The sequence below is a fragment of the Fringilla coelebs genome (assembly GCF_963513975.1).
Source record: "Fringilla coelebs genome assembly, chromosome: 3".
Lineage (NCBI taxonomy): Eukaryota > Metazoa > Chordata > Aves > Passeriformes > Fringillidae > Fringilla > Fringilla coelebs.
Window position 1 is genome coordinate 97,424,364 of NC_140030.1, and position 12,140 is coordinate 97,436,503.

At 41.1% G+C, this 12,140-nt stretch overlaps 1 protein-coding gene across 1 annotated transcript in view; it reads left to right on the forward strand.

Moving 5' to 3' along the window:
• PCSK2 (proprotein convertase subtilisin/kexin type 2) overlaps nt 1-12,140 on the forward strand; it is a gene marked incomplete at its 5' end in the record, with an annotated part of 109,369 nt that overhangs the window by 78,694 nt on the left and 18,535 nt on the right. The window contains 2 exons of the mRNA XM_084202012.1: nt 5,200-5,288; nt 7,821-7,996. Of these exons, the coding sequence (XP_084058138.1) occupies nt 5,200-5,288; nt 7,821-7,996 (265 nt within the window). The remainder of the gene's footprint in view (nt 1-5,199; nt 5,289-7,820; nt 7,997-12,140) is intronic.

Below are 12,140 nucleotides of genomic sequence, written 5' to 3' on the forward strand. Positions count from 1 at the left end.
GATAAGTGATGGCAACATACCTTTTTGTTGAAAACTTTACAGATTTCAGGGATCAGACTGAGTGCTTATCAAAAAATATTTCAGACCTATTTGATGTGGTTTTCATCTCTAACTTAGGATGACTGGATGGTCTCCTAGTTTTGGATGGGGGTTTTTGTTTTTATTTCTAAAGAAATCAACTGTAGTTCTGTCAGAGTGACACAACAAAGAAGCAGCTGTGCTTCCACCTCAGATATGAGCCTCCTGGAATGGATTAAACAGAGTTAGGAGCTGTGATGTCCTTTGTAGTCCTGCAATTTTTCAGCCAAAGCAAGATCTCAGCGAGGTTTCTGCTTCATTTTGGGAAAGGACCTCTGACACTTTCAAAGTAGTATGAATCCAGTTAGTGAATGGAAAGTCACAGAAAGACTAGGGCTCTAATTTGTGAAGGTCTGCTGACTTTCTTACTTTATTTATGCAAAGGATCTTTTTAGGAGACAGATACCACTTAGCTCTGGAGAGGAAGAAAATTAAAATTCGTTTTAGTGTGTAATAGTAGCTTTTGTTGTTTTCAGTGTGGAACTTCATAAAATTAAGTATGTTCTGCCAAGTCCCATTAACACTGATTCTGCTACTGTCAAGTATTTTATAGTGGGGCCCATTTTGCCGTCCTTACCTATTTGGCAAAGTAAACTCTCCCTGGAGGGAGAGTTACATGTCAAAGTCTCTTTGAATAACCTCAAGCATTCCAGATGTGGCAGGGGTTATTGTCTCTGGTCCCAGGTGCCCCTGGCTAACTTCAGGCACTTCAGTAAGGCATTGAGGGTGAGCAGCACTATTGTTTGTGACCCAATCTGTGATAATTGAGAACAACATGATTCAGGTTGTCAGTGAACTGCAACAGTTTCCTCTCTTTCTTGGGGGAATGGAGAGTTCAGGTCAGCAATAGGAGGGGGGAAACTATGGAGAAATTACTTTGCAGATATCCTTTACTGTTCTTTCTTTTCAGAAAAAAACAAAATCGATACTTAGGAAGTTTAGCATTGTTTGTCAATGAACCTTAGTCATACTGGGATGCTCCATCCCTGGAAGTGTTCAGGACCAGGCTGGATGGGGCCTTGAGCAGACTTATCTCATGGGTGGCATCCCTGCCCATGGCAGGGAGATTGGAGCTAGATGATCTTTAAGGTCCCTTCCAACCCAAAACACTCTATGATATGATGAACCTTCAGATTTCTTTCGCAAGAGAGAGAATTTTCTGTCTTGCAAGGTAAATCATGGGAGCAACACATTCAGTGGAGCATCCCTTTCCTGCCTTCATAGTATAAGGAAGGATTTAAGATGCAAGATTCTTTGTTTTCTGCAGGTTAACATGCAAACAAGCACACCATATCCAGCTGTCCAGGAGTATCTGTGACTGTTTTTCTCTGTGTATTTCTTTGCGGTTCTGTTAATTGAGCGAGCTGACATACTCCTGTATAAGCTCTTGCTGTGGCTTCTGACTCCTGAATTAGTGTCACTGGTAGGTAACAGCGTATGTGTAGCTACACAGGTGCATCTGGATAGGCCATGATTACATGGAATATCTATTGAGAGAATCCTGAAATAAAGGCTCCATTTTGCACAGCCAGTCATGCATCTCCAATCAAATTTTATGCATGCAGAAGGATCAGACTCGAAATAGGATAAAGAACATATTCCATCAAGAATACGTTTCTATGTGAGCAATTCAAGTGTTTTGTGGAACAAGAAGCAGAGGAGTGATCACCAAGGGGCTTTTGTAAGCTGCCAGCTGCATGTGGAATGTGTTCATCAGACTTTAAGAATAAATAGGAGAGGTTTTTGCATGGAGTGTTCCATTATTCACAGCTGCTCTGCTTGTAAGCACAAATTCCCCTTCCATTTGGGGCTTTGCAAGATTACTGGAATCACTTTGGCCTTTCCATCTAACAGCCACTAGCCTATGAAACTGTGCAGGGTGGTTTTTGGAAGGGTGGTGCCTCAGGCAGGAAATTGCTATCAGGCAGTTCAGCTGCTGCTATGGGCAGAGCCCCATAGATGGCTTGGCAGCCAAGGGGTTAATTCTCATGTTTGCTGTACTCACTGTTTGACTGTGTTCAGATCCACAGCTTGGGGACCCAGCAGGAGAGTGTACACTTGGTTCAGCGTGTAACAGAGTTGTGTTTGAGCCTGAGGAGCAGTGGGAGCAGTGAAGGAACTTGAATCAAGCCCTGTTCCCAAAACTAGGGGCAGCCCCACAGAACTCAGTGTTTTTTAAGAACCACCCTGGGAACTAACTGATTTTTAACACCCTCTCCTTCTGAACCACATTCAGTACCTTGGCATGTACCACATTCTGCAGTGAAGAGGTAGCCATAGGAATCAGTGGTTGCTTGGTCTCATACTATCGTCTCATTTCATGTTGCGATCATGCAGAAGGCACAGCTTGGGCTTTCCACCTCAGAGCAATGAGATTACAATCTAAATAACCAGTAATTATCTCTGTTCCTATGGCCTTTGTATTCTCTATATTCTCTCAGCTAATGAGTTAGCAGGGAAAAACTTATTTGCTATTTTGGAAACTTATATTCTTCAGATGTCAGAATCTTTTGCTAACTATGGATCCAAACCAAAGTAGGAGAATGCTTTCCTTTCTGTAAACAATGCTTAGAGGCTGACAATGTCATGTGAGTAAAAAGGGGATTGCATTTGCCCCACAAGGTGCCCATCTGAGCTCTGCATGTTTAATTGCTGCCCAATGCAAGCAGCTAAACTGGTCGAGAAAGGCAGATGGTCCCAGCTATTGAGACTGCAGCTCTGCATAGCCCTCCCCTGCAAACAGCTGAAGATAGGATGGATGCGTCCTGTCCTTTGCTGTCTGCAGAGGCATTTCAAAGCAGATGAAAAGGTACCTCAATAAAAATGTGTGTCACCTCTGACACTTTCAAAAATACATCAGTAGGGAGGCACGCACAGGACCATTGGCAGTGGATTTTAAAACAGAATTCTTTTCAAAGACAAAGCAGAGTGAAATTTTTATAGCTGGTATAGAGGTATTTTTTAAAATACAGTATGCAAAACTGTTTTTCAACTAAATCCACTTCTCCCCCTTCCTTTTTCTATGCATGTTCACATAAAATGTGTTCACTTACATAAAGTTTATGCAAGACTTGCTCTACTTGCTAATATATGGTTTATCTTTGAAGTAGCTTGTTCACAGATGAAAATATTTTTGTGTTCTATCCCCCTACGTTAAATATTGAAATAGGGGAAGAGGTGAACACTGTAGAGAAAGGCTGTGATTTGTTCTTCTGACATGAGTCACTTCATAGAAACCACAAAGGGTTTATCAATGATACATGAACAGCAAATAGGGCTGAGTTGGAAAAGTCTGCTATTTGCCATTAATAATTCAACCAAATGCATTTCCACAAACTCATGAGTGATTTTTTTTTCTCTCTAGTCAGGAGCACAATATTGAAACTCTGAGCTGCTGGAATAGGCCTGTTTACAGTCTCCATTGTGTGGGCCACTGCTCTGGAGAGCCCAGGACAGGGAGAAGACCTTCTGGTAAAACTTTTTTGTCAGGAAGGTCCTAATACAGTTTTTCTCACTGTAATCTGGCAGCATCAGTGATGTTTTGCACCCCAGCATTAGTCAAACCAATTTTGAACAAAGCCAATTCTTCTCTGTGCCTTGTAGTTGGCCTATAAGTGACTAGGTAATGAATGCCTAGCATTGCTAGCACCTACCAATGAATGTTGTGTTTCTGTCACACTTCCTTGAGCAAGATCATGAGAGAAAATCTTGTTGTTTGATTGTTGATAGCAATTTCTGTAGCAGCTGAATAAGAAATCTGTATTTCTGTCTTCTCTGCCTCCTTTGTCAAAGGCAGTGGATGAGATCGATCATCTCTCTTTATGGAACTACCTCTAAAAATATATTCTCCTAAGTAGAGCAGGAAAAGTATTCTTACTTCTTATCTTTTTATTAATGTTACACTTATTTTTGCCAGACACCCATAAAGGGAAAGAGGGGGAAAAAGGTGATTAAAACAGCTTTGCTGCCTCCCAGGATGGTCCATCTGATACTCAGTATAACCTTTATAATACAGCATTTTGAATTGCATGAATCCTTAGCATGCTGTAGAATCAGTGCCAGTTTCAATGCTCAGAGTGGATTGATGTGAGCAGTAGGATGGAGTCATGTATTGATTCAACATCTTAGACTAAAAAAAACCCTGACAGCAGTACAGGTTTTAGTAATTTCCCTGCTGCTATGCTATTTTTTAAAAACTAGGTTATGTTGTCTGCATTTCTCTTCTCTTGAGTTTAATTTCTAGGATTAATTAGGAGAAAGGAAAATGCAATTTCCCTTCCAGCAGGAGTCACTGCCAGTGGTGCCAGCCACTACAGCTAAAGAGTCTCTGTTAAGAGCTGTAAAGCACTTCATAGACACCACATATTATTGAAATACCATGTGTCAGCCCAAACCTGGACCCTCTGTATCAGAGCAGAGACTTTTTCCCACTTGAACAGAAAGCAATTGCTCCGTGAGCTGGAGCACCTCGTCAGGTCTTTTGGGAATCCGGCACTGGATGAGAGGGATGCACGTGCCTTAGGTCCCACAGCTTTGCACCTGGCCAGCCATGTGCAGCTCTGCTGCTGAGGAGTGCGGTGACCATTGTGGCTCCCTTCTACTCCAGCTTGGTATTGCACCCACCTCTTCCTGTAGCATTTCTTTTGTGGGCAGGGATATGCTCTTTGTACTTGTTCAGATAGCAAAAAGGCAGCCAGACTGTTCCATAAGGTTCAAAGTAATGGGCGTCGCGCTGTCAAGACACAAAAATAAAGGAACTAATATTGATCTTATATTTATGCTGTTCTGTCAGGGGCTGTTTCTACTAAGATTTGTTAACGAGGCAGAATCTGTCTCTCAAGCTAAAACGAAAAGGGCTGAATAACTTTATAGTTAAATGCAGTGTAGGGATACATGTTAACCTCAGAGCAAGCCTCACTCATCCTGAAGAGGGGAAACTGGATATTGCCTGCTTCAGCAAGGAATGAACATGTGCCAGTATTCAGCACTCAACAGTTTTCCATTCAGTGGTTTTCCTCTGCAGCACTGGGAGCTGACTGAGGCAAAACAGGCTCACAGTGATCCAGCTCAGCACGTGCATTAGCTGGGGTTCATCTGGTCTCTCTGCCTTCCTTTTCACAGCCACGGGACAAGGTGTGCAGGAGAGGTGTCTGCTGCTGCCAACAACAACATCTGCGGCGTGGGAGTTGCGTACAACTCCAAAGTGGCAGGTATGGTAGCAATCCAAGGTGTAAATAGCCCACTGTGCTTCAGACAGAGCTCCTCCTGCAGAGACGGAGGTTGTTGCCCAGGTCAGGGCTGCAGATTGGTGTTGGACCATGTATTTATTACTTTTCACAGTAGATGGAGAGAGGAATTTCTCCCTGGCTTTGCCTTTTCAATCAAGGGCCTTATAAATAAAGGCTTTTTAATAACAGCGCAAAAGAGAAGCTCTGCTCCTTCATATACCAGCTCCTGTTTGTATGCTGATTTTCAGTGCTCCTTCCCTGCGTAGCTATAGAACCGTTTGTGCCAAATCTCATTTTGCCGGAGGTAGAGTATAAATTCCTGCTGCACTTAAAAACCATTTGAAAAGGCAAATCTTATGCTGCTCTTACTCTTTAGGCTCTCACAGGGCAGGACTTGCAGTGCTGTATATCTCTGTGGTTGTAGGTTTCCTCTGTTTTAACAGTGATGCAGAGTGATAGGAGCAGATGCGGAGAATGAAACAGGTGGTACCTAGCACTCAGCATCCACACCTTGGGTATTTTTACTTCTAACAAGCTCTTCTCTGCACATATATACTGAATACAGTGCTTGGAGTGAGTTAGGCTCTCCACACCATGTGTCAGTTTAGTTGAATCTGAAGAAACCCAGTTTTCCCACTCTTAAGACAGTTCCATGATGAGAACTGAGGTACAGCGGGCAGAGATAAATGCTTATGAATTTTACTTTACTTTTCCTAATCCACACCAGAACATCAGCATGGATGTACCCATTTCTTCTTGGAGATGGTCCACAGTGTGTGTACATGTACAGCTCTTCTCTGCTTGGCCAGCCCGTTTCACTGTACTATCAGGAGAATCTGAAGAAGGCCACATTTCACATGTCACCTACATGACTGAAAGCCGAATCTCCACCAGAGAAGAGCACCATGCTCTTACCCAAGAGCACTAAGCTCTTACCCAAGAAATATCAGTGAGAGTTAGTAACTGGCTGGTCAGGTCTAATAAATATCTCCTTTCTTCAGGAAGGGTAACATCTCCTTCAGGGATGGGACATTCCAAAAAATTTACATTCTTTCAAGAGTTACTCTTCAGGGAATCTGAATTGAGACATGGGATTTTGTCTGGACCATGTCCATATTATTCATATAACTCTACAACTGCAAGCTGGTTGCTTAAATATCAAGAGGTGTGACAATATTTCTGGTGACCAACAGCCTACAAATAATCTTCTGTGTTTGTCCACTTTGTAGTAAAATCCCCTCAAGTTTTTGGAAGTGCCAGCCAGCCTTCCCTGCCTGAGGACAATATGCATTGGCAACACCACTGTGTAGTCCATGGCACTGGAAGTCCATGAAAGTTGAGGGTCTGCTGCTGTCATGGTTTGGAGTCATGTTTGCAGAATGAATGGGAAGTTGATTGCTGATCTGCATTTTATAAGTATGGGAAGCATTTTCTCACCCCATTGAGTTTGACTTCATCATTTCTAGCTTGAGTTAGCCCATCAAGAACATCCAGCTTTGGTCTGATTTCTATTTGAAATTTATACCACCTTTTTTCCAGCCTTATATTTGAAACACACTGGTTTTCTATTGAATATAGTAAAGCCATTGGCTTCTAAATCAGGATTCTTATTGCCATTCACACTGTTTGGCACTGATTTCTGCCCAATCTGTGTCCTAAACCGTTGGGAAAAGCTGGACTTAACTCAGGGATACAAATTAAGCTTGGAATGAATCCCTGTTTACTCAGGTCTCATCCAGAGGCCAAGTGACAGGTTGTCATGTGTGTGTGAGTCAGTGGATGTAAGGGCTTGCACTGCTGTCAGTTGCACTCTGGCTCACTTAGAGTCAACACTTTAAGGTTTTATGAAGTTGACATGTCCTAAGATTGTATCATTTAAACTCTTTAGCTTCTACTGCAGTATGGGTTAAAGGAAGTGGGGTTTAGTTTGCTTTTTTCTTCCACATGCTGCTCATATTTTGCTATTGCATCTGCATTTCGACAGAATGATATTTTTCCAGGAAATTGCTATGTAGCGTGTTACCCTCCTCTGGAGGAGAATTCTGGAGATGCACCCAAATAAATAGAAAAATTACTTGAAAAACTAATGACATGTGAACACAAAACTGAATGTAAGTTAGATGAGGGAGGGGCCTTACTCTTTTGTGCTAGCTTACAAAAATCTTATTTTAAATGCCACTGATATTATTTAAGGACTGAATTTCTAAGACTGCTGAATTCTGTTATTTTTAAAGTATTCTCAAAGAGTAGATGGAAAATACAGTGTAATTAGAAAGTTAACAATGAAGTTCTTTTTCTTTCTGGGCTGTGCTGCCTTGGTGGCTGGGTGTTTAATTCTGGCATCCTGCTGGGTCAGCACACCCTGGTGACATGGGAATGTCAAGTGCAGAATTACTGAATGGGTAAAACTGCCAGTGACTTAAAATATCTGTAACTGGTTGCCTTCTGCAGGTGCTGAGATTACATTTTGTGCTGGGTAATGCATGTTTCATGCTTATGTTGATTAAACTACAGGTATTCGGATGCTCGACCAGCCGTTTATGACAGACATCATTGAGGCTTCCTCCATCAGTCATATGCCTCAAGTCATAGACATATATAGTGCCAGCTGGGGACCAACTGACAATGGGAAGACTGTGGATGGACCTAGAGAGTTAACGCTGCAAGCAATGGCAGATGGTGTGAATAAGGTGACAGTTTTAATAATCTGGGTTCTGGGGCAGAATGGTGTGTACATGCTTGTGCTGAAACCAGTGACTTGGGAACACAATGCATTTGCACAAGTTATCAAACTTTCACCATATTTCAAGGTTCCTTTGATGTTCACTCTGCAATATTTTGGTATTGATTTTATTGTATAGTCTCAGCATACTGTGTTTATCTCTAACCTGCTAACAGATGCTTTTCATAGGCCATTGCAGTCAAAATGGAAGAGCCTGAACCTGTAAATATTCCCAGGTTGAAATATGTCAGCTGAGCTACTGACGCTGCGTTTTCTGTTTTGGCGTGTTACCAATTTAATTATTGTTTTGGATTTGGAGTGTCTCTTGGGTCACTCATGTATGGTCATTATAATAGCTGTGATTAAGCTGCAATGGTTCAGATGTCCCTGGACTAATATTATCCAGGAGCCTTCTTGTTTATTCCTACATTCCCAGCTCCTCCTAGGAGCAGTCTTTGTAAAAGACACTCAATATCGCCCTGTGATCTTTTTAACCTGTACACTATAGATGGTTGGAGGAAATGTGTGTGCCCCAACTAAAAAATAAAATAAATTAGCCCAGACAAACCAACCTTGCATGGCTTTGTCTCTACCTCTTCAGTGTCATGCAGCCAAGACAACCATGGCTGCCCCCTGGTGCTGTAGGGAATGAGCCTCCTCCCCTTGGTTGATTGTAGATTGGTTTCTGTCTGTATTGACAAGATCTGAAATTACCCAGAACATCTGTGATGGTTTTCTGTGGGAGCTCCACAATTACTCACTTTTCCATCCAAATTATTTCTTCCTTTTGCTTGTCCAGATTCTCCCACTCTTTATCACCAGTTCACTGTAAGCAGCACATTCTGTTTACCTTGTTTTGTGACAGGATAATTCAATTTACCGCTGTGACAAGTAGTGAAGCATCTAAAGCTTTCTCAAATGCTGACCCTCAGATGTTTTGCCTGTAACAGAGGGATTATAATCGTCTTCATGCTTCCACCCATAAAATTGACAATTTACTGCAATAACACTGGAAGACTTGTCAAAAATTCCTTCTGAGTCTGCTCAGTTTTTTAGTATAAAGTATACAAACCTCTGATGAGTTCAGAGTCCCTCTGAAGTCACCTTACACAGGCTGTGTTTCTTCTTGTGATTTTCATTTATCTGGTGTTTCTATAAAGATCCCCTTAAACACTTTGGTCTTGAGGAGAATCTTTCTTAGGTGTGTGACATTTCTAGCAGCACCTTGATGTGTTATTGTTGCCTGATCTCTCTTCTACTAGTGTTGGTAGCAGATATAAACTTTGAACACAGAAAAGTTTCCATGTAATTTCTGTGTTGTCCTCATCTAATGGAGAACTTGTGTAAAAGTAGCAAAGAAGGTGGAAGAGTGAAAACTGAACTAGAGTTATTTTACCCTTCAAGGGAAGCAGATTTTAAATCATAATCATGGGGATTTTTTGTAATTTGGTATATAAAATACCTTTGAATTAACTTGCTGTCATATTGCCCTATGCTTTAACTTGTGCAGTTACACTGGAATTAACCTTCTCTTTCAATGTTAAATATCAAAGTAGGGATTTTTCTTTTCTGATTTATTGTTTGGTTGGAGTCCCATACTCAGAGTGCTGGGCATATTACCTTTTTAATACCTTGCCTTCAGGGGTGTTTGCGATTCTCTTCAAGAAATAATTTGCAGTATTAAGATCAGAAGCAGCCCTGAGTTTACTCAGGTTGAAGGCTCAGGAAAGAGAGAGCACAGTGACAGTGAGCTGTGCTCTGGCAAGGATTGCTTTTATCAGGAGACATATATCTCTCAGGAGACATAAAATTAACAGGAGAGTCAGCAGTAATAAACCAGTTCTCTCGCCCATTGGAGAATTAGGAGGAATTATACTGGATTCTACCTTAAAAATCCCATTGTTGTCTGGGGGCAATTACACTTAACCTTGTAGTGGCAGTATCCCAGCTATCTCCTGGCAGTATGTGCACAGAAGATGGGACAGTTCTGTCCCAAATAACTCCCTTTGTGCTTTGATCATACCTTTATCTACCCTTCTTTGCTCATTACATTTCCTAATAGAAGAGGTTTTTTTGGGTATAGTTTGTTCTGATCTGGTTTGTTTGAAGAGCCAGATTTTCTAGAGATAGTTCAAGCTGCCAGTGGATGCTGGGTATTCTCCATGATGCTCTGAAAAATCCATTACAGAGCTTGCTGCATGTAAAAGAAGACTAACAAGCCTTTGATATAATATCCTTTTACCTGGTTTAGGTCTATAATATATGCATCACATTCTCTATTGACTGTAAAAATGTACATCCAGTTTATTATTTTTTCTCAGTTGAACCCTCCTATCTTATTAAAAAGTATCTTTTGTAAACTGAGACACAAAAAAATGTAGGAACTCTTTTCATCAGCCTAGAGCTGATTTTCCCCAGAGTTATGGCTCACGAATTAATGATGAAGCTGAAATACTGGCGGGGAGGAAGCAACATGCTGAGAATAAAAATGTGTTCTTAAACTAAAAGCAATACTTCCAAATATCCTAGAAGGCAATATAAGAGCTCTTGCATGGAGCAAGATTAATATCTTTACTTCTAATGCAATAAAATAAAAATCAGTAAGTAGGAGTGATACAGAATTCTTACACAGAATATACATTTAATTGAGTTGACAAACACAGGTAATCTCTGCCTTGCTGCCACCACACTTGGGAGCCCAGTTCAAAGAGAACACTGCCAAGTGTTTCACCCTTCCCACAATCTCCATTCCACTTTCTTGTCCTTTAGAATTTCTCCTGCCAGAGCTACTGAGATGTGGAGGTAACGAGTCACCTGATAATGAAAATATGATAAAAACTACAAAAACTGTGAAACTTCATGTTTATGTGTCTATTTTTATGTCTTGAAACCACCCAGCTATAACCAGCTGGACTAAGGCCAACATGTCTTCTATTTCTGATAGATATTCTTCTAGCTGAAGATGTCCCTGCTCATTGCAGAGTGAGGTCCCTTCCAACCCAACTATTCTCTGATTCTATTTTCCTACCTTTTCCAATATCCATTCTTGGCATATTTAAAAATCATTCTTGCCTTTGCCTTAATCATACCTTCATTTTGGTGGGCTGTTCACTTGGAAGGTAAATAGCATGAATAGAGGCAGCACTGAATTAGGGATAACACAATCTGTCATCACACTGGAAACTCCTTTATGGGCTCTCTTACTAACAATATCTAAGGCTAAGCACAAAAGGGATAGTGCATGCATGAACTGGGTGTCAGCATAACCCATGTAACCAGAAGTTATTGGGAAAGGTACTCAATCTGCTTTTTGTTGCTAAGACATTTTTGTAATGTGATCTGGCTTCACTGTGTTATCTCATGGCTTTAGCTCAGGGACAGTGGTCAGCAGCATGGCTGGCTCACTGAGCAGTGGTGGTTGCATTGCAAGGATATATGACCTCACAATTGAATTAGCAAGAACTTGGGAACAGGATTGAAAGGAGTTTCACACACACAAAGGTCCACAATTTTGGCAATTACCAGCACTGGCCTGACACAGGTGAACACTCTTACCTGATGCAACTTTCAGCTGCTAGAAAATACTTATTTGGGAAGTAACTGGAAAGGACTTTTAAAGACTTCTAGTTTTTAAAGATTAGGCTGAAAGTTGTATGTTTACAGTACTCGCCTAATGAGGGAGCCTTGCATTCATTGTATTCGTAGTGACTGGACAAAGCAATGCTGTGTGATTTACATATCCTTTGTCTGAGCTGTGCCCCCCACTTTGGGGGCTAGAAGGCTTGGAGAGGGAGGTAGAGATGATAGATGGAAATCCTGTGAAACACATCTCTCTTAAATAGAGACTTTCTGTTCTCTAGTATCTTGCATCCAGAATTGTATCACCTGTCATCTTAAACAGGAAAAGGCAACTTAGGTTAAGGACTAATTCCACTTATATTTTATGGTATATCCTGTTTTTAGTGTAGTGTCCAGTAAACATTTCTTATTTGCCATTTAATGAGTCCAGTTCTTTCCAGCTTCAGTTACTGGAATTTAAGGTAACAAAAAGAAGTAATCAAATAAACTGGTCTCTTATCTATTGCATTTTTATGATACAGGCTTTTATATTA